Source organism: Vidua macroura, chromosome 13 (assembly GCF_024509145.1).
Source record: "Vidua macroura isolate BioBank_ID:100142 chromosome 13, ASM2450914v1, whole genome shotgun sequence".
In the NCBI taxonomy this organism is placed as follows: domain Eukaryota; kingdom Metazoa; phylum Chordata; class Aves; order Passeriformes; family Viduidae; genus Vidua; species Vidua macroura.
The window spans coordinates 16,988,511-17,010,137 of record NC_071583.1 but is presented as its reverse complement, the minus strand read 5'-3'; the positions used below and the strand labels follow the sequence as shown (position 1 = coordinate 17,010,137).

The 21,627-nt window shown below is 43.5% G+C and overlaps 1 protein-coding gene and 1 long non-coding RNA gene across 9 annotated transcripts in view; one reads left to right on the top strand and one right to left on the bottom strand.

Moving 5' to 3' along the window:
- Window positions 1–21,627, bottom strand: part of RAD54L2 (RAD54 like 2) — a 68,914-nt gene that overhangs the window by 26,163 nt on the left and 21,124 nt on the right. For 7 of the 8 annotated variants that reach the window (XM_053989424.1, XM_053989426.1, XM_053989422.1 and 4 more), the window contains one exon: window positions 21,406–21,612. In XM_053989424.1, coding sequence (XP_053845399.1) covers window positions 21,406–21,556 — 151 coding nt within the window. In that variant the 5' untranslated portion in view covers window positions 21,557–21,612. Of the gene's footprint in view, window positions 1–1,269; window positions 1,533–21,405; window positions 21,613–21,627 lie in introns of those variants that run through there. The other variant, XM_053989427.1, reaches the window with a different exon arrangement.
- LOC128813945 (uncharacterized) lies at window positions 1,570–2,397 on the top strand. Its single transcript, XR_008439221.1, has 2 exons — window positions 1,570–2,050; window positions 2,157–2,397. It is a non-coding gene; the product is annotated as an uncharacterized LOC128813945 (long non-coding RNA).

The window sequence follows — 21,627 nt, the reverse complement described above, 5'->3', positions numbered from 1 at the left end:
ACTAACACTGCATTGACGCCAAGGTAAGTGAGAAACAGTGTTACAGCCAATCTCCCTGCTCCAAGGCAGACCTCAGTAAGTCCAAGTGTCTGTGCATCCACAGTTTGGCTCTAGCAACAGTCAGCACTCCTAGGAGTACAGAAATTCCCATTCATTTGGGGTCTCCTACCTGAGGTTGCTGCATAAGAAGATCCAAGAGACCCCTCAGTGGACAAACTACTGTGTAAGCTGGTGACTTCCTGGCCTGCTCAGTTAGTAGCCGGCTAACAGGGCTAGCTAGAGGTATGTACACCTCCACTTGGGAGACCAGTTTAATTGCCAGGGTAACTCCAGTGACTCCAGGAAAGACACAGCACTGAAAACCAGACTCCTGTTTATTTCTAAAATAATTTCACTACGGAAACTTAGGATACCAAATAGGATCATTTTGCTGAGTCTTTGAGCATTATTTCCTACCCTAAGGACAGGGATATGCATGCATGGTACAGAAGATAGCAGCATGCAGAACAGTGAGCAGTTAATTCTTACTTTGGGAGCTTTCTTTTGTCCTGCACAAAGAACAAAGAGCAGCTAAATATTATTGCAGGCCTTCTGGGAACTTCTATGCAGTTTGTGGGCAAAAGCCTGTCAGAGACTAGCTAATACTAGCTAGTGCTAATACAGGCAGTACTGAGCTGTCAAAGCAGGAATGGGAGGAGCACTGAGGGATGGCACAAGAAAGTCTAATTGCACAGCTCCAGCTGCAACTCAGTCCCTGACGCACTGAACTACAACTGGAGTGCCAAAGGCTGGAGGAGCAACTCTGCAGAGTAAGCCCAGCTACAAAGGCTCTGACAGCCTGGAAGATGCTCTCTAGGGTTATGTGATGTTTCCCCAGTGTGCTGGCAGCTGGAGTGGTGGGTAGGTGATGCCAGAGTGAAACTGTACCTGGCTCATGAAGAACAGTGGCTCTCTAACTGCAGCACAGCAATCAACTCTGAGACTGGCAACAACCAGAGTCCTCTGGCTCATCCTGTACTCAGCTGTGCAATATAAATGAAATATTTTCAAAATATTCTTTGTATGCAACTGGTGCCACTGTTGTGCAGATGCCATGCAAGGTGGGAAAGTGGTGTCTGCACAGAGCACCTCTCACAGAGGTGGCATTGTGTGAAAACACTTAAGCACCACAAGGCTGGGCTGGAGGCAGTAAATTCCTTGTGAAACCCCTCAAGTAGAGTGTAGGTGAAAGTAAGGGAAAATCTCAGACTTCCTTCCTCCAGGCTTTACCTGTTGCAACACCCAGGAGAGGCACAAAGACAGCACGCATCAACACCTGGTTGCTTCCCCACAAAGCACTGGGAAAGCCACCTCAGAGGGGGTCGGAGCAGGACGGAGCAGGACGCAGCCCCTACGGGAACTGGGGGCTCTCCGCGGCAGCCGCTCTCAGGGCAGCTAATTAGCAACAAGACTTTGTTCTCCTCGGAAAATAATCGGGCTCAGTCTTCGACGGCAGGACGCCCCTCCCAGCCACCAGCGCTTAACAAAGCCCTAATTATGTAAGTATTATATAACCCGGCACACCTGCCCCCCCCGCGGCACCCGCGCCCGGCCGCGCTGCCCCCGGCACGGCGGACCCCGCACCCGGCCGTCCCCCGGTCACCAGCAGCTGCCACTGCTGCCAGCACGACAGCCGGGAACAGCCTTTTGTGCAGACAGGACCACGGCTGTGGGAGCTCCCAGGGCAGGCACTGCGCCCTGGCCAAGCGGGCGGCCACGCGGTGAGCCGCGGGCAGCGGGACCTGCAGCCCCAGCCCCCGGCCGGCCCCGCCTGGCCCCAGCGGAGCGCAGCCCACTGACCACAGCAGTGCCCGACTCCCGGCACTGCTCCCGCCCCAGCTCTGCTGCCGGCTGCGATGCCTGGTGTCCTGCTGAGTCACAGCCACAGTACTGCCAGGCACAAAGGCTCTTTCGGGCTGAGCCTGCTCCCACGGGAAGCTTCCTCCACCTGTCAAAAAGCACGTACATTTTCATTCCCGTTGTTGATTTATCTAGGAGTTAACCACCCCAGGTTTGTCGTTCATACCTGTCACTGTAACCAGACACAGAGTCTGTCATGTTGGTATAACAAAGAGTGCTGCTTGAAGTCTGAGTAACATGTTTTTCATTTCTCTAAGTATCAGTAAAGAGATCACTCGCTATGGGTTCAAGACACCTACATGAAATCTGCAGATTGCTGGTGAAGGATGGCAGGCTGCCTCTGTCTCTAGCACAGGACCAGAGGATGAAGGAAGAGATGAGCTCTAAAGAAAAGCCACCAGCACCGACTCTGTGGGCCAGACCATGAGCACCAAACCCATCTCCAGTCTCCTCTGGCAAGAAGTAAGCCCAAATACATAGGAAACTTTAAAAGATAAATTACAAGGCGGCACTGCCCTTCTTTTTTCCTTCAGACTTCTTTCAGCATATCAGTTGCTGATGAGGTTATACTGCAGAATAAAACTCCTTTCCTGGCCTGAAGGAATCCTTCAGGAACAAAAGGCAGCAGAAATGAAGGGCAGGAGCAAGGAATATACCACCCAGAAACCAAAGGGAAAGGAAGCAGCCAAGAAGTGCCGAGAGGCAAACTGGAATATCAAACAGCCAACTTTGGTGACAGGCGATATATCTTCTAACCCCGGGATTATGCAAGCAGAACCAGGCCCCAAATACCCAAGAGATCTTGTTCTGGCTGGGCCTCAATGCTGCGGACGCTGAGACCCGGGTTACATAAACACCAAAGAGCACTTATATAACTGTTGTATGGCACAGGCTCACAGCCACTGGCACCCCATTGCCACTGGAGTGTGGCAGGTACCTGCTCTGGCACCCAGCCCCTCCAGGACCTCCTCCCATTCCTGCACAAGCCCCTGAGTGCAGCCCAGGTGAGGTGCCCGTCAGGTCGTCCTCCCTTTCGCAGGCACCACAGGCTCATGGTTACTCTGGAGCACTGGGCAATCCTGTATCCATTTCCAGCTCAAAAGAGGGTTGTGAAATTTCAAATCAAACATTTTCATAGCGCTTTGAGACGGAAACACCTGGAGAGATACAAAACGCTGCTACCTGCCATCCCTCTTTTAGCTATGTAAGCAAAACTACTTTTCCTGATGGAAGTCCTCAAACCTAAACTGTTCCCTCCTGCCGTGCCCCCTCTCTTGCACAGACACTGTGGGCATTGGTGAAGACAGGGAAACAAAGACAGGAAAGGCACCCACTGAGGTAGCAAGGGAGGCCGGGATCGGTCACATTTATCCTTTAGCCAGGGGTGTGCGAGAGCAATGAGTTACATAAAGCTACTGCTCTGGAGTCAGGAAATGTTTCAGGCTGAGTGCTGGGAAGTTTTCAGCAAGCTGTGCACAGGAGGGAACTGTAACCTCCCCTTTCTGGTTATCCCAGTTAACTAGTAACCCAGAATAGAGTTTTGTCAGCCAGATTACGAAAATTACCATGGGGATCTAAACCACAAGCAACCGGATTTAACCTTATTTATTTTCACAACACTTCAAAGCTTTTTAAAAAAAGAGAAATATGATCTAGTTTATTGAGGTGGCTAAATATTGATTTAGGTAACAAATTTCCCCTTTCCAGCTTCAGAAAATAGATGCATATGGGGGCTTGACACGTTGCAAGCACGGTGAATCCAGCTGGCTGCTACCATGACTCTTCTAGGGATAAATTTCAGGGACTAAGAAAAGAGGACGAGTAGGGGAACAAGCATTCTGCATTATGCAATGATTACATAAGCATTAATTTACACTAGGTAGCTGGGAGTTGTAGCTTTATACCAGCATACCCCCAGAGCAATGAGAAATAATAAAGAAGGGATTATTGCTGCCACACACTTCCAAGGCCACCAAAATGGCAAACAAACAACAAGCACCAGCTGAACTTTAATCTCTGCCTCAAGATCGCACCATAGCTTTGCCCAGGACCTGCTAAGAAGGACAGGAAGAAGACAGGTGACACTTACTCCTAATATACAAGAGCAGCATGGGAAATAATCCCAGCACAAGGCATTCTCCAGCATCTGAGTCCTCCTTTGTTGTTGCTCCTGATAGTAGTGGTATAAGAGAGGAGTGATTTCAAAATGATAATAGTGTCATTTGTACCCTAGTCAGTGTCAAAGGAGTTCACGGGCATGATGAGATCCTCACAGTATCCTGTGAAACACCCTCCTGTCCATCCTGCAGAGGAAGAAACTAAATCAAACCAATGAGATAGGCATCAGTGCTGAGTAACTCAAGTTACTGGCTTTCTGTCCTATGCTCTAACCATCAATTCTCTTTCTTCTCCATAAATATAATTTCCTACTAGGAAAAAAAACAATACACAGTTGTGGACTTTTTTTAGAACTGTAACAAAGCACAGGACTTCAGCTACATTCCCTTTTTCTGCCTCAGTCTCTAAAGACATTTCAGAGGAATTTTTAAGGACTCTGTTTAATGAGGGAGGCATCACTTGGGAGAAAAATTCAAATTGTTGAGTTTGAGCCTGTGTGCTCCTGCATTCCACTGGCACTTCTCCCATCAACTGCAGCCAGAAAAGTGACCGAGAGCACTGGAGAAAGTTAATAAGACCAGGATGAAACACCATCGCTGAAACAACAATCTGCTTCTAGTTTTCCTTTCCAAAATATTGGTGCTGCTAAAGAAGTTTGACAAAAGGCTGCAAAGTTGTTTGTTGCAATCAGACTCACACAAATTGAAGTCACAATGCCACAAGGACCCCTTCACTCAAAATACACAACACCCTAAAAGCTAAGCACATTACAGCCTGGAAAAGGAACAGGCACCTGTTCCTTCAAAAGGTTGCTAAAATGACAATTACTTCTATGGTCAAGAAAGAAATATATGTGTATATCATGAGGAGACAGGAATTTTTACATAAAAGACATTTTTCTTGCAGGACAACAGGGGGATAGGTAGTGTGCTGCAAGAAACCTTGATTTACTAGTTGGTGGGTGCTACCATAAAATAATTAAAATCTGCTCTAACTTTCTAGAAACATTTTTAAAATTATAAAAATATCACAGCAGTGCATATACAGGTGCTTGCTACTTTGAAGACCCCAAAGAAATGTTCAGGCACCTGGAGTGAGGAAAAGCCAGATAAATCAGAGAGGAAAAGAAATATTGCTCAGTGGTTGAAGCACAAAACCAGGGAAGAACATGATGTGTAAGTTCTGCACAGACTCACTCAGTGACCTTGTGCAGTTTATCATCTCTCTTGGGACAGGCAGGTTCTGCAGAAGTGGGATGGAGACTCTCCCAGATCCACCAGCCAGAACAGAACTTCATTTTATCAGTTAAAAAGGCTTCCTCAAAGAGAGATAATTTTCTCCTGCTAGAGACTTTGATAGAGGCTGTGACAACCCTTGCCCCAGACTTTACAACTTGACAAGTACAAAGAGGATTTAATTTGCACTTTTGCTCTCTTACTTTTGTACAAATACCTTTCCCACCAAAATTTTTGAAAGGCCTCTAACCTTGTATTCTCCCTCCATCTATGACCTACAGTCTCATTTCCAAAAGCATCTTTCCCTCCCTGTCTTCTCTTTTTATACCTATTATCTAGACTAAGTTACATAAGCCACTTGTATCATCACCCAGATTCCTCATTTATCCAAACTCATTTTCTATTGTAATTCCTTTTTTTCTCAGCTCACACTCTCCCAGAATTCGCTTCTTTGTCCTGCCACCACAACCATAGAAATAAGATGGATTTTTTTTTTCTAGTACCCCCCTTCCCATTAATGGGTTACAAATATTGCATGGCTTATTTCTGTAAAAACTCCTCATGACAACCACACTGCACTTCTCTAATAAACCAGGAATCCAGAGCTGGAACTCCTGGGGACCATTTTTAATCAGTCTGTTGGGTTCATAGCATGACTTTGTAGGTATCTACCACATGGACAAAGTGCAAGAAGCCTGGCATCACAAAGTACCTCCCTCAAAGTAAGAAGTTAAATTACAAATTTAGAAAGTTCTTCAAATCTGAACAAAGTTTTTTTCTCCAACACACAATATCCTCCCAGCAGCAAATAAATTAAGTGGCAGCTATCCCCAAACTGTGAACTCCCGTTAGGATTTCACCAGCATCTTCCACTTGATAGCGGGGAAAACGGCCAAGTAGCTTTTAGTCTCTTAGGCACTAATTAGAGGATCTGGAGCAAGCACCAACAGCTCTGCCTGGTGCTCAGATTGTTGCCCGGTCAGCAAGTCACCAAATATTTCACTGACAAAAGAAGCTCTTGAAACTCTTATCAAGTAGGATGTTGCAGGGAAAGTATACACACGAAGTCGAAGGGGGTGGTGGAGAGGACAGTGGATATAAAATGATACTGCTATTAACAACTGCCTCCTCTCTTGAAAAAAAGAACTTTCGCAGCATTCCAACACAACAGCAGCAGAAACAGTAACAACCAGACCCAGAATGTCACATCACCAAAGACTTCAGAATTATAGGCACAAAGGAAGAATGAGCTTCCTTCTCATGTCCCCTCCATCAGGCCAACAGGCACTGCAAGGCTCTGAAATCTCAACCCCTTCCATCCCTGCCTGGTAGGGAGCACATTAAAACCTGAGACCTATAGAAGAGCCTTGGTTCCTGATGACTTTTACTAGCCACCGAGTGGGTTGCTCCAGCCCAGGGGTGGGAAAATGAATGGCCTGTAACAGGAAAGCAAGAGGAAAAAGAAAACAAGGGAGAAAAAGAAAGAAAAATCAACCCACAAAATCCTCCACCTGTGTCCTACCTGGAAACTGCTGAGACTCATCCAAGAGTAGCATGCTGCTCAGTGCACCGAGGCGAGCCCTTTGCCTGCACACTTGTTCAACGTGGCTGCACACTCTCAGCTCTTCTGCTATTCTTGTCTCAGGGTCTTCAGGACAAAAGTTTCCAGTCACTCCTGACAACTCCTTATCTCTGCCCACAGCCCAGCGAGCACTAAATCCACTCTCACTGGCTGTTCAGTTCGCAGGCGGGAAAAGACTCCTGATAAAACAGTCCAGGGTACAGGCAGGGAAACCTGCACTTAAAGTTTCTGAAAATAACTTTGGTAAATAGCTGCTAGTGCTTGAATCCACCCAGCTGGTGTGACGAGAAGCAGTACGTATATATCCTCCCTGCACCCAGCCGAGACGGACCAGGGTCACTGTTATATAACTAGTTAAATATGCCTCGTGTTCAGCCTAAATAAAAATTGTCACTATCTCCTCCCCTGCTTGGAGAGTCAAACAACACAGCCCTGCTCGAGGTAGCTGCTGCTCCACTGGGGACCGATGCCTGGAGCTGTGCTGCCCGGACGGTTTGGCTTCCCCACGCGCTCCCGATCAGCGGGAGCAACCTCAGTTATGCCTGGGAAAAGAGTTTTAGAAGACAGAAGAGGAGCAGGGAGGCTGAGTGGGTGTGTACAAGGGAGGTCTCTCTCCTCTGGAGCAGCAGAGCTGCACGCCGTACAGATCAGATCCCATTCACTCAGCCTGTGATCCAGTTCAACTAGTGGCAGAGACCAAGACTGAGAATAAAATAAAAATCCTTACATAACCGTTCAGGCTCCACTGGGGCCCCGCACAAGGGGAATCCCAACAGACAACAGGACATTCAGAGCAGGGGACACGCGGGACCGTAACTCTGCTTCCGAGTTTCAGTGGAGGGTGGGAAGGAGATGCAAAAAGGAGTACAGCCTTTCTGGCTTTGAAAGCAGTTGTGAGCTATTTTATGAGCTATTTGCATGAGCCCTTCTAATTTGCAAGAAACCTGGACAACTGAGACTAAAACTTGAGCAATTTGATGGAGATGGTAACCTGTTTGCACAATAACAGGTGAAAAAGCATCCTGTTCACTTGGTTAAACCAGCAACTTGTAGACCACTGCAAGTTTCTCAGTTTTCAGGAAAGAACTTGTCAGAATTTGTGGAGTGGGAGATTACTTCAAGTAAGCCTTCGTCCCAGTCATTCACCTCCATCAGGACAGGCAGAAAAGAGAATAAATAACTGCAGAATAAGTCTTTTAAAGCTGTAGTTGAACCCCTAAGGACTATCCATCCTGCCTAACTTTCTTCAGTGTTAGCAGAGACTTTATCCACGCTCAGCTCCCTTCACAGGCATATCTAATGCCAGTAATAAACAGCAAACCTGGGCTGAGAGACATGTAATGGAATTAGCTCACTGGTAGTGAGCATTTGTCCATGCAACAAAGTCAGCTGCTTACTGAAACAACTGGTGAGGGAGCGCTGGGAAAGCCAGGACATGCACAAAAAACCCAAAGCAGGCGGTGTCCGAACAGCCCTCGCACAGACCTGCAGGACTCCAGGACAATGAGCTGCACCCACAACAGCAAAAGCTGATCTAAAGGTCTGCAAGCACAGCCAGGGCAGAGCCCAGTTCCCCTTTGTGTGACTCCAGCCATTTTTATTTGACCTTTTATTTGAGAGGGTAGCAGGGCACTGCAAATGCTTGCTGCCATCAAAAAACACCCTTAGTGCTTCAGGGTACATCACAACTTTGAAACAAACCCAATATGCTTTTTCATAGTTAGAGCTATATAAACTTTACAAAAAAAAACCCCCAAAAAACCCTGCAAAAAACCCAAAACAAAACTGTATTACCAGTAAGACACTCAGTAACAAGACAGCCTTTCACCTATTTCACAGATTCAAACAGGCTGACTTGTATACAGTGATTACCAAGGGGGAAAAGAGGGACAAATATATTAAAGAAGTGCATAGCCAAGGATCTTGTAACAGGCCTTTTAAGGACTTTGTAGGGTTGGAATAAATAAGCAAACATGACCTCAACATCTGACCTAACAGATTTATGAATCTGGAAAGCAAGATTTAAGAAAAAGTACTGAGTAAATACAACTGGGTATTTGCAAAGCATGCAGTGCTGGTTTTGGCTGGGAGAGAGTTAATTTTTTTCATAGCAGCTAGTATGGGACTATGCTTTGGATCTAAGCTGGAAATAGTGTTGATAATAGAGATGTTTTTGCTATTGGTGAGCAGGGCTAACACAGAGTCAAGCCCTTTTCTACTTCTGACACTGCCCCACCAGTGAGGAAGCTGGGGATGCACAAGGAATGAGGAGGGGACACAGCTGGGACAGCTGACCCCCAACTGGCCCCAGGGATATCCCAAACCATATGGTGTCATGCTAAGCATATAGAGCTGGGGAAAGGAGGAGGAGAGGGGGGATATCCAGTGACTTGTCTTCCCAAGTCACTGTTACTGTTCTTGGGGATGGCTGAACACTTGCCTGCCCATGGGAAGGAGTTGATGAATTCCTTGTTCTGCTTTGCTGTTTAACTATCTTTATCTCAGCCCACGAGCTTTGTCACTTTTACCCTTCCAATTCTCTCCTCCATCCCACTAGGGGATAGTGAGTGGCTGTGTGGGGCTGAGCTGCCAGCTGGGGTTAAACCACAATACATCCATATTACAGCAGTCAAGCATGAGAAAAATGGAAGTTCAATACACTGGGGGAAAAAGGAAACCTATACCTGTCCTTCTGCAACACAGCAATAAAAAGGGCATTTCCTTCTTCACCTTAGCATGCAAAATGGAGAAACATTTTTTTCTAGCTCTTCTACTCACAACAGCCTGCTGATGAGGCACCACTGTTAGCCAGGATAAATACATATTCACACAACCAAGAATTAGATCTGCCTGAAACAGTCAGTTTATAAAATGATCTCATGGAAGGTAATCTTGTTACAAATAAGTCCATTTACTGAATAGCTTTTCCATGAGGCCAGTCTCACCAGTAAGGAACAATATTCTCCCTCCCCTGTGGGGTCTGAAATCTTACCCAGGTGCCATACCTCACCTTTCTCCTCTCAAATCACAAGCTCTTTGCAATTGTACAAACTGTGCTATATGTCACAAGAGGCTTCTCAAAAAAACTTTTATTACCTGAGAAATTCCCTTGCTAATAACTTAGGGGATTACCTCTTTAAAAAAACCCACAATGAAGTTTGTGTTTTCATAGAATATTAAGATAAAGGTTCTTCAGAAGATGTTTTTTATTTGGCTGACAAGTGTTTCCAGCAGCAATGTCAGCATCCTTGAACACTGCAAATTCACAGGCATTAAAACTCAAACCTGTTTATACAGACAAGAAACTTGACCATAAAATGTTTCAGGACATTAGTTCCTCCGTATAGCAAAGAACATTATTCAACTGAAGTCGGTTAAACTAAATAAATTTCAACAAAATGTCCCAAAACATGCATTCCCTTCAAGGTGAAGTAGCTCCTTCCCCAGCCCTATGCCTGTTGTCCACCTTGAACCTCTCAACCCCTGCTCCACAGGCTGAGCAGCTCCATGACTGCTCCATGACCTGATCCAAGCCCAGCAAGGACAGCATCAGAAGCAGCACTGGATCCCTGATGTGCCACCCTGCTCTTGGTCCCTGCAAGCTGGAGTGGTTCCCTTCTCTCCAGGCTGTTCATCCTCATCACCACCCCATAAAGCAGAAGAGACCTTCCTTGCCTACCCTCAACTGCTCCAGGCTGGCTGCACAATCCCTTCCCCACCCCATGGCTTTCTCCCAATCATGCTCTACATGCACCGGCACCTTCTGCACACCCCACTGACCTCCACTGCACAGGGAAGCTGCCTACTAACCCAAATTTTTTGTAAGTTACTGAACATAAACTAGGCTTGACAGCCACATTTCACTCTTGATTAGCACCTGCTAGTAGCACACACACATCATTAAGGCCACTTTCCCTGTCCTAGTTTCCATGTTGTTTTAGCAACACGGAAAACACCCAAGAATACCAGGTTTGAGTTGGACACGATATAAGGTGATGTTTATCCACCCAGAACAGTTCAGACAGAATCACACTTGGACTCCACAACACTCTCTGTTGGCAACTGAGTATTGCTGGGCTTTGAGAATCATTTGCTTTTTAAACAAATACTGCACTGCAAATAAAAATACTTTTTGATAAGATCTAAACTAACCATGGAAAACCAGAGGAGTTTTTCCATTTACTTTAGTGAGTTTCAGACTGAACCATAAGGCATAAAATCTGATAAATCTGGTTTTTCTCGTTTTATTTTATTCATATAAATCTTGGTGTATTTTCTTTCCCAAAATCATCTAAATCATAAGTGGGAGGAGGTTGGGCAGTTGTACATAATGTAACAAAAATTTAATTGCACAAAATACAGGAAGTGACACAACACAGTGCCTCTCACAAATGCTTTTCACACTGGCACCATGGCAAAACACACTGCTTGAGATTCCAAGGCTTTCAAAGGGTGTTTAAATGTACCAAAGAAAATAAGCTATTATTAGACAAGATGTAGTGATTTAAAGCTGAAGAATTTATACCATGGATATCTATCATAATTTTAATCAAAATTAAATCCATTGAGTTACAATCCCAGTTACATTCAAGAAACTGATTCCTTATTTCTGTAACTTGCTAAATTTCTCTACTGCTGTAGATGACACAACATATTTGTGCACCACTGAAGAATTTTTGGTACAACTTTAATTTCATTCCATTCATTTTCAGCTATGTGCAAATTTGACATAAATCACAAGCTCAGTACACAAAAGTACCACTTTTAAATTGCTTCTAACAGTTCAAGTATTTAAATATTTTACACAGATGAAGATTATCTGCAGATGTTTTAATTGCAAAATTCGTTTTGACAGAGATTTAAACTAGAAGTTTCTATTCACCTAGCCCAAAACGATTTTATCTTGTAGCTTTCTCCTGTCTCATTCCTATTTGCGTATTTGCAAGTGAAAATAAAGTCCTCTGACTCCTACTTAGAATTTTTTTGAGGCTGAGTCAGTGAACTGCATATTGAAGAAAATGTGAACAAGACATTTAAACATCTGCAGTACAGAATACTGTTAATAAAAAAATACTTTGATCCAAACAATGAACCAGACACTTGTAAAAGTTCAGTGTTGCAGTTTCTTTAAAGCCTAAGCAAGAAGTTAAAAAGATAAAGGAAATAACTGTGATGTGATATTGTGTTTTAAAATCTGAAGAATACTTCTAATTTAATTAAAACAGTTCCTCATCTCCTTCCACATGTTTATTATTTAATATTACACTTGTATAACATAGAGCTACATGCACATTTTATTTAACCAGTCATTAAAACCAGCACAATACCATATAAATTAGGAAGAAATGAAATTAAGGAGACCCCATGCATGGTTTTAAACTCAGACAAAAATCAAAGAAGTGTTTCACCCAGTACATTTGAACATAAAAAGGGTGCTGCCTAAAATGTAAACCAGAGGATTTTCACTTTGGTTTCTTCACACTCAGCAGGTGAACTTGGCAAAGTGACTTTGCCACTCCTTACCTGTTCAAGAGGGAAAATACCACATTACAAATTTGCTAATTAGTTTCCATATGATTTCATCACTGTTAAAGAAGTTGCAGCTGAGGGAATACAGTACCTATTAGCAATGGCGAGGTGTGACACAAAGCTGACAGTCAGAAATGTACATGGAGGAAAAGGCACCAAACAGGACAGAGGAGCCAGGGGGACTGTCCTTTGTTAGAGATTCTCTGGCATTATGACAAGAAAAATGCAAGTTTTTGGCCAATAAAGCACAACCTCTATATCCCGCAAAGCTTATCGGAAAAGCATGAGGACAACTTGGAGCAATTCTTTGTTCAGTTAATAACTGCTCACTCGCTGACCCTGCTCCCCACACCTTCATGCTACTCTCACATTTGTGATAGCTTTAAGAGAAGAGATAAAAGAGAGGCAAAAAAACATTTGAGAAACTCCATATACATATATATAGAAAACGCAGAGCCATGGACGTGGGCTGCTCCTGAACTGCATAGAAAGATTTCTATTTTGTATTCCATCATACGCAATAGATCAAAGGAAAGGAGGGAGAAAAGAGGGGGAAAAGCGTAGCTGGTTATAACACATCATTTCACGAGATCGGCCAGTGCCTGCGCCCAATTGGCGGCTCTGAAGGAAGCAGAGCTCTGGCGTCATCACCTCCTTTTAAAGAAGTAAAGCTAGTCATTACTCCAGGTTATATAACACCCAGACTATGCCAGACTTTGTGCCACCCGCTCAAAAAGGAAGCCGCTGTCAGAGAGCCTGGGAGGCGGGCAGGGGAGTCGCCGACGTTTTCTTTCGGAGCTTCCCCCTGCTCGGATAAGCCGGGGAGACCGGGACAGAGTCCCCGCGTTCGGACAGAGCAGGCAGCCGGCGGAAGGCTCAGCGACCGACCTGCGACATCGGCAGTCCGTAATCCCCTGCGCAGGGGGCTGGGGGACAGCACTCCTCAGGATCTCATCCTTCCTTCCCACAGCAGCCCCCAGGCCACACCTCACCCTGCTGAGAATAACCTAGTTCACAGGGTTATTAGAATGCTGGAATCAGCCAGTAAAGCCCCCGGACCTCAGGCACCACTCCTCCCCGTTCCTCCCTGATTTACTGGCAAACAGCCCATAGGCAAGGCACCTCTACCGTCCTCCCACCACCGAAACTGCCCCGACACAACACAGTGCCCAGCCAGGCAATCTGCAGCGTCTGAATCGGCAGAAGGGGAGATAACAAAGCACCCAGCACTGGCTGTTCCCAGCAAAGCACTCAAGAAGATTTTTCTTTAACATCACCATTTAGTGAGTCCAGTAAATGCAGTTCAAGAAGTTGGGTGCCACAGGGTCCGCACAACGTGCTGGGGACAGGGAACCTCACTGGCTGGGCAGGGCCAAGCCCCTCAGACTGCACACACAAACATCATTTTGCTCTGACACACACACTGTGCTCCCAGGAAACCACCAGAATAAAAACAATAGGTAAAATCTGCAACCTTCTGTAATGAAGCAAAATTCCCAGAGAAAACATGGGGCTTTTGCCTAAATGAGAGGCAAACCTCCTTTGCAATTTCAATGTAACCCTTCAGTATTACTCAGTAAGCAGGTCTGCTAAAACTGCAAACGCTACCATCCCATCTCATTCTACCTTTGATACTAACTGCATCTTTTGTACTTTATTCAGCTGGATTGTGGAAACATAGAAGCCAGCCAGTTCCTAATTTTTTGGGTCTTAGAAAACTGACACAAGTCTTGAACGTAAGGTTTGTGGACACAGAGCACATGCTGAACAGACACAAAACTCTTACCACTTTCAGGAACTGAGAGAACAACAAAACCCCCTCAACTTCTTAGTTATAGTACATCACCTGAGAAATGCATCCACTATCTGCAACTGGATGCACATTTACGGAGTTACCCACAACCATCTGAGGCTGAGCCCCACACTCTGCACCTATATATGATAAAGTACATTTAAACACTATGATTCATAAGAATAATTTTCTAACGTAATGCAATTTCTTATGACAATTTGATTAAGTTTAAACACATGTCAATAGGCAGGATATTAGTTGACAAGTAAATTCTCTTACAGGTAGTGATTGCTTTTGTACCTCTTATGATACCACACAAGCATCCTCTTTGCTGGCAATTATTGGCTTGGAAGACAGTCTACATAAAGCTAATACAAGCATGAAAACCTACCTGGCTTGTAAGGAACATCAAAGTGCACACTGGTACCTGAAAGTTCAGATCTGGCTCTTTACTAAGACCAGAGCCATTGTATAGGCAACAAACGTAGACTGGAGCAGAGGTTTGTTTCCCCCAGGATATGCCCTTCCAGCTTCCTTGGAAATAGTACTGGTGGGCTCTAGAGGGAACTGCATCCAGCCACAAGTAACCAAAACAAAAGGATCTACATAGGGAAGTCCATCAAGAAGGAAAAAGTGAGATTATGTCAATCATGACTCTTCCCTTTCCCCAAGAAATTCACCTTGTGCACTACAAACATCCACTTGTAGATTAAAGTGCAGAATTATAACTTATGGGGACTCACCACTCTGGCATAGGTACATACAGAACACAGAGGAGTTTACAGTTAAAGCCTCCCTCATGATAGTCTTCAGTGCTTTTCTAGACTTAGGACCTGACTTCTGTTTCTTTCCATATCTTTTGCTCCAACTCATCCACTTTCAAACAACAAAAAGATTCTGCTCTCCACTCCAAGCTTACTCTGATGGGCTTGTGCCTTTCCTTAGCCCCAGCACCTGCCTTCAGCTTAACAAGGATGGGAGATCAAAGCACATATCACCAGTCTGAGGCAGGAAGCACACAGCAACCAAGGCCACTGTGCCACACACTGCAGCAGATGGAAGCAGGGTTCCTCAAAGAGCAGTTCTGTTCTCTGAGGCTGCCTCGACCTTGGGATGCCCATCTGCCCTTGGTGCCAACTGGACACACAGCTGTGAAAGGCTGCTTTCTAAAAGGAGTGGAGAGATTAAAGCAGTAAGTACCTAATTGCTCCTACTCTGCTAGAAGTTGTCCTTCTAGCAGATAGGAAGGACAACTTAAAACCAGTGTTTCCTAAAAGAAAATGCTGTGCAGTCTGGTCAAAAGTAGAAGGCAAAAGGGTTTCAGGTTGTTGGAACAAATCTCCATTTACCAACACAAGCAGGATCATTCATTTCAGGTAGAAAGTGCAGGGAAATTACTTTCTAACAGCAGTTTCTTTTTTCTTCTCCTTTTTATTTCCAGCAAGATGGACCTTTCTAAATCTGATAGAAAATGATATATGATACCATTTAGCAAGATAGGAGACTGTCTCCATGCTCTTCCTCTGCCTTTCTCTCAGTTTCATATAGGTAAGTATAACATGACCTAATTTATAAGAATAACCACAGTCAAAAAGCAAAAACTCACATAATATTTGAGGAGGTGGAGCCTACAAAAGGAACAGATTTATACCAAAGAGTTTCCTCTCTTTCCCTGTAAGGACAGAAAGTTGCTCTGTTCCCAACCACACACATCCAGCTGGGGACTCCCACATACCCCAGATTTATTTTGTTCCAGCACTTTGTTGGGGAGAAGAAAAGATAGAAGGTTTTGGGGTGGGAAGCACATGAATAACACCTTCTCCAAAATGAGCAGCAGATCTCTGTACCTTAAGGATGTATTCATATATAATTCAAAGAAATATTAACCCACACTTCCACATGATTTTAAAAACAGATTTCCAAAATAATTTCAGCTTTAATAACTCCAGGTGCTAATGAACTTTCTAGTAAGTATGCTGTTAACTACTCATTTTTCCCATTAGACTAGACAAAGAATTTGCCCAGGCAGCTACAAATTGATTTCCCTTTCAATGTAATTGCACCCTACAATGATGACCCACAAAGAGCCACAGAGGAGCATCATATTAAACAATATCCATACTTGCTATAATTTCATGCTAACATTTTTTCCCTCAACAACCAAGTGAAAATTGTAGGAAAAGCTGATCAAGCAGGACCCCTTTAAATGAACAGACTTTCCTCTAGTGAGGGCTCAAGATAAGCAGAGATCTTTTTAAGCTTGGATCAGCAGTGGGTGCCATGTGAAGTCAAGAGCTCCTGCCTTGGTATCAAGGGGGGAAGTTCAAAACTGTGAGTACCAAGTGGCAGCTCAAGTTCAAGCAGAAAGCAGCTACTGAAACACATTGTGGATCATGCTGCAGAAAGGAAAGGTAGCTCTGTTTGAGCTAGCAAATGTCATAAGCAGGGTGAGCAATTTTAAGAGGCTAGGGTGAGGAAAAGGGTCTCTCTTCCCCCTCACTCACCTTATGTGCCAATCTCTCAGATGTTCTGAGATTTCCTGATGCCCTCACCCTACCAAGGAGCTGCAGTGCAAAACACCACTGCACCCATGTGTCCTCCTCTCCTGGATTTGCTATTCTGTACCACCAACCAAATGTGCTTCTCATTCACTCCTCTTTAGGAGTCTGTATGTCCACAAAACCCCACACAAACCAGTCTTAGTTTGCTCCAGCACTTTGTCAAGGAGTAGAGGAACAGTATGAGTCTGAGCTGGGAAGAAGGAGCTCCTCCAGTTCTCCAGTGGTCAAACAGAGATGCCACAGAGCTCACACATTCCCAGCCCTGGAATGTGGGGAAAGAAAGAGGGGACAGGAAAGGAGAAAAAGTGCAGAACACAGGGCAGGAAACAAGGCCAATTCCACGGAGTTTGTCTTATCACAACAGTATCACCTAATATGTTATTATTTGGTTTTGCCTGGTATCTTTGTACAGTAAGAATTACAGCACTACTGTAGTACTGGAAAATTGTTCACTAGTATACCCTAAAAGCACTGATTCCAACCCCTGTCTGCTGTACCACAGCTTTGCACTCTGTAATGCAAACACAACAAGGAGCCTTTGAGGACAGTGTCTGAATGCTTGTGTTCATTAAGACATCTTTGAGAGAACTGAACAACCACTTCTACCCCAAACTGCACTTTAAGAAAGTGTTTAACCCATATACTCAGAGGTAGGAAACAAGCAACTTGCCATCACTATTAATAGCAGAATTACAGCAATACATACGAATAAGAGATAATGAATTCCAGAGACATCAGTCAGAATAATCCAGAGACATTCCCAAAGTGGAAAAACAGAACAGTACAGTGGGATTCATTCAAACACTCAACAGTTTTCCTTGGGAAAGCTCTGAGGTATAAATGGTACACGCATTTGAAATGATCTGTAAAATCTATATTGGAGATTTGTTTCCTCTTTGCTCAAATTATCTTTTATTCCTATGGAGTCCTACACAGCCCTGAGCAACAACCAGGATCAGAGAAAAACTGCAGGACTTGAAACAGCCCTTTATCTCTACAGTCATCAGTACATCACATTTCTAGTGAAAACGATTTAGGGAGTTAACAAGAAAAGTTTCTAGCAGTCACCCATTGCTATCACAAAATCAAACATGATAAAACAGGTGCTGCAACCCACAAGTGATGAGAAAACAGATGAAGTGGGCAGGGATGACAAGGCTGGAAAAGCAGTGGCAGCCTCTGGCTAGGATTGAAGCATGCTGCTGGGATGGGTGTGCAGTCTGGCAGCCAGGAAAGGGGCTGTAAGTGTCAGAATAGGTATGTTCTGGAAGGAGCATTCTAGAAAAAAGAAAATACTAAAGCTGGAAGAATTCCTACACATGATGCTCAGGTTCATTAACTGGCCATCACTGAAGAAATGGATAAAGGATGCAAGCCATGTGGTTATTAGCTTTCACTTACTCAGAAATATTCAGAAAACTAGCTTTCCTGGCTCTTTTGTTTCCTTGAGGGCACAGGCAAACGTTGAAGAGCTGCGTTCTTCAATATTGAAAGTCTGTACCATACAAGTACAAACTAAACTCTAGACCACCTATAGGACAGCTAAATGCAAACAAAACTGAGCAGAAATGAGAAAAATGTGCCAAAACTGAAGATAGCACTAAAGTCCCAGAATGTAAAAAGAACTCCTAGAAAACTATGAAACTGAAACTACACACAAGGATTAACTCCACATACAACATGTATCAGAAAGACAAAAACAGGTTAAACATGCAAAACACAAGTCACTGCTAAATCTGAGATTATATGATCAACCACCACCAAGTGTGGATAACATTACATTAACACTGGAAAGTTCTTAAGTTACTTGAATCACCATCAATACATGGAAATCCCAAACAAAGCCACTAGCTTGCAAGCAAACTGTAAAAAATATTCGTTTTGTAATTGATATTATCACTATTATTTAAAACAAGTAATCAGTTTCAGTTTGGAAAAAATGTTTATGCAGCCTGTCACCCTTCTAAGGAAATAGCTGTGGAATATTAATAATCATCTAAAGCTTGTGATGCTAGAAATATTCATGAGCTCATCCTCAAGGGAAAGATCCCCCCAGGATCCCCAGTGGGATCAGAACAACCACAATACCAGGAGGGGAGGAGAACAGCACAGCTGGGAATACGGAGAACAAAGTTTTAACAGAAATTATTAAAATTAATCCTTTTACAAGCTTCATAATATAAACATTAGAGCACAGCATCCCTTCTTATGAATAAAACTGTCTGTTCCAAATACGATATTTATGAATGAGGTTAGTCTACAAAGCCATGGGACTACAAACATCAGATGGGCAAAGAAGATGAACCTCTTAATTCTGAAGTTGGTTATATTTCATAGGCTAAAGAGCAGGAGACTGGTTTATATTAGATCTAAGGTGATACAGATGCCAAATGACATTTTGGAGGCAGTGTGTAGCTGTAAGGAGGTATCAGGAAAAGCAGACTGGACACCTCCATAGAAGATAATAATTATACATCTAAGCACCCAGAAAGCATTATGATATTGTGGCAGACAGAATTAAAGCTGAACAATCTGAAACCTCAGAGGCAATCTAGCTTTGCTCAGCTCATGGGAGTTTTCCCTTGTGCCTAATGAACAACCATAAAAATACTTTATGTTAGTTTTATGTAAGTTCTTTTTACTGCTCCTGATTATTTTCTACATTTGTTAATTTTTTTTTAATGAGTCACTATAAAAGTATAAACCAAACATGTTTCTAGTGTTTTAATATGAAAATAAATAGCTGTCATTAGCAGTTCACAGTATACCTACATTGATCTTGTTTGCTTTGGAAAGAATAATCCTGACAAACAACTCTGAGTATCCACTCACAATAACATAGATGTTGATGATAAAGTACATAAGTCTATGATAATAGTGGAATAGTGGGAATGACCCACTTGGACATGACATACAGACACTCCCTTCTGTTAATAGAAGTTTGGCAACCACCTCACACTTCCTCCTGCTCCACTGGCTGCAGGGTCCTGCGAACAAAGTGACATCATCATCACCAGTCTCTGAGACAGAGTAATCTGTGACCTTGTAACTCTTCTCTGTGTTGATATTGGGAATTCCCTTGTTTCTTACCTGAACCAACACTTCCATTTCTGCTACTTTCTCATCAGAAAAAGCAATCATGTGAATAAAAAAAGAGGAATGCATTCCGTTTTGGGTAAACATTTTTATAAAAGCATTTAAAATCAAAACAGCATCTTCAAGTAGCACATGGCTGAAAGAATATAACAAGAAAACAAACAACACTTGAGGACAACAATTTATTTTGAAGCCAAAAACTCTTTAGTAACTAGAAGAAGAGAGAAGTATCTGGTTTTTACATATTCTATGCTAAGAAAAGGAAGAATACTCTCAGTTGGTTTAGGTAGGTGCATTCAAATACCTCCATACCCTTTGAAGTTACTAAAAATTGCAATTTTAAAGGAAGCAACTAGAGCATCCCCTGAGGCTCTGGCTACAGTTTTGTGATACAAAGGGTTTGATGGCAAATTCAGCATGGGGAATTCCCACCTGAGCTCTGCATTCCTGTCTATGTGCCCTAGAACATCAGCCCTTCTGGACCAAGAAACATTTCTAGGATCCTGCTGTGACCCAGAGCAGTTACCTAGTAACACCCAAATGTAACCTGCACAGCACAAGCCCACAAACACCTGTATTAGCCCTGACCTGAATTGTTCCTCTTCTGAAGAAGACAGTTGGGCAGGTGGAACTAGGTGAGGATAGAAGGTGACAACTTACTTAGCACTTCTATCTTTCATCTTGTAAAACAAACAAAGGAGAAGCCAACCTGTATGCTGGCAGAAAAGAACATTTTCCAGCTGTTAAAGATGATTGCTGTGAATGATCAATAATTGCCCATAGCATCCATCAAATTGTTTATGTATGGGACAAGTCAATGACATAAATATATTTATTTTCACCACATCCTTTAAATAATACAAGTAATTGTAAATCAACTTATTTACTTCTTTATATAATTGCTTTCCCAAAATTTGAAGCAATTTGAAAAATTCTATCCTCCTTACAACTTATACTTGTGGCTTGTTTCATGATGGAAATATTTTTTGGCCAGGAGACCATATTTAACATACATTAAATACCTATTTAAACTAAACAACCACATAAGGACTTCTCCCTACCAAGAGCTGGACAAATCCTAACCCTTACACAATCTCCCAAGGGGTGACAGCCAGTTTTCTATAACAATGTATTGATGCCTTAGGTTTTAGCTTTTATATTTTTCAGATTCTGTACTGCTTTAGTGTGTAGTTCTGAGTTTCATATTAAGGGATGGTGAGCTCTCTTCACAGAGTAGGGACACAAAACAATTCCTCTCCTAGCTTAGGACCAAGGGCAACCACCCAAATTTCAGGCCCAAGAGCATAAACAATGCGGACTGAAGAGAGAAAAACAAGGATGGAACTTCATAACCTAAAGCTATAATTGGACAATTAACTCCAATATGCAAATGGAGCAGAACTTATAAAAGTGAGAGACCTCATGACTGATCATCCATTTTGTGACCATTTTGGGTTTATCTTGGGCTGGGCTCTTGTGCTGCCCAAGGTGTATCCATCGAGGCCTTTTAATAAATCCTTACTTTATTCTTTAACTCTCTCTAGCCTCTGTTCTATGTCAGCCTTCACAAGGCAGCCAACTCCATTCACTCACCACTTTCATCAAGTAAGTCCTCCTCGTCATCCCCATCATTGTCCTCCTCCATCGCCTCCTCCTCATCTTCCTCCTCCTCCTCTTCCATATCCTCCTGCTCCAAGTCCGGGTCCAGGTCCGGATCACTCCCTGAGATTGACTCGTCTGACATGATTCCCAGTGGTGCTCCTTGTGCATTACCTGCTCATGTTCTACCGTGAGGCAGCCCTGGAAGGACACAAA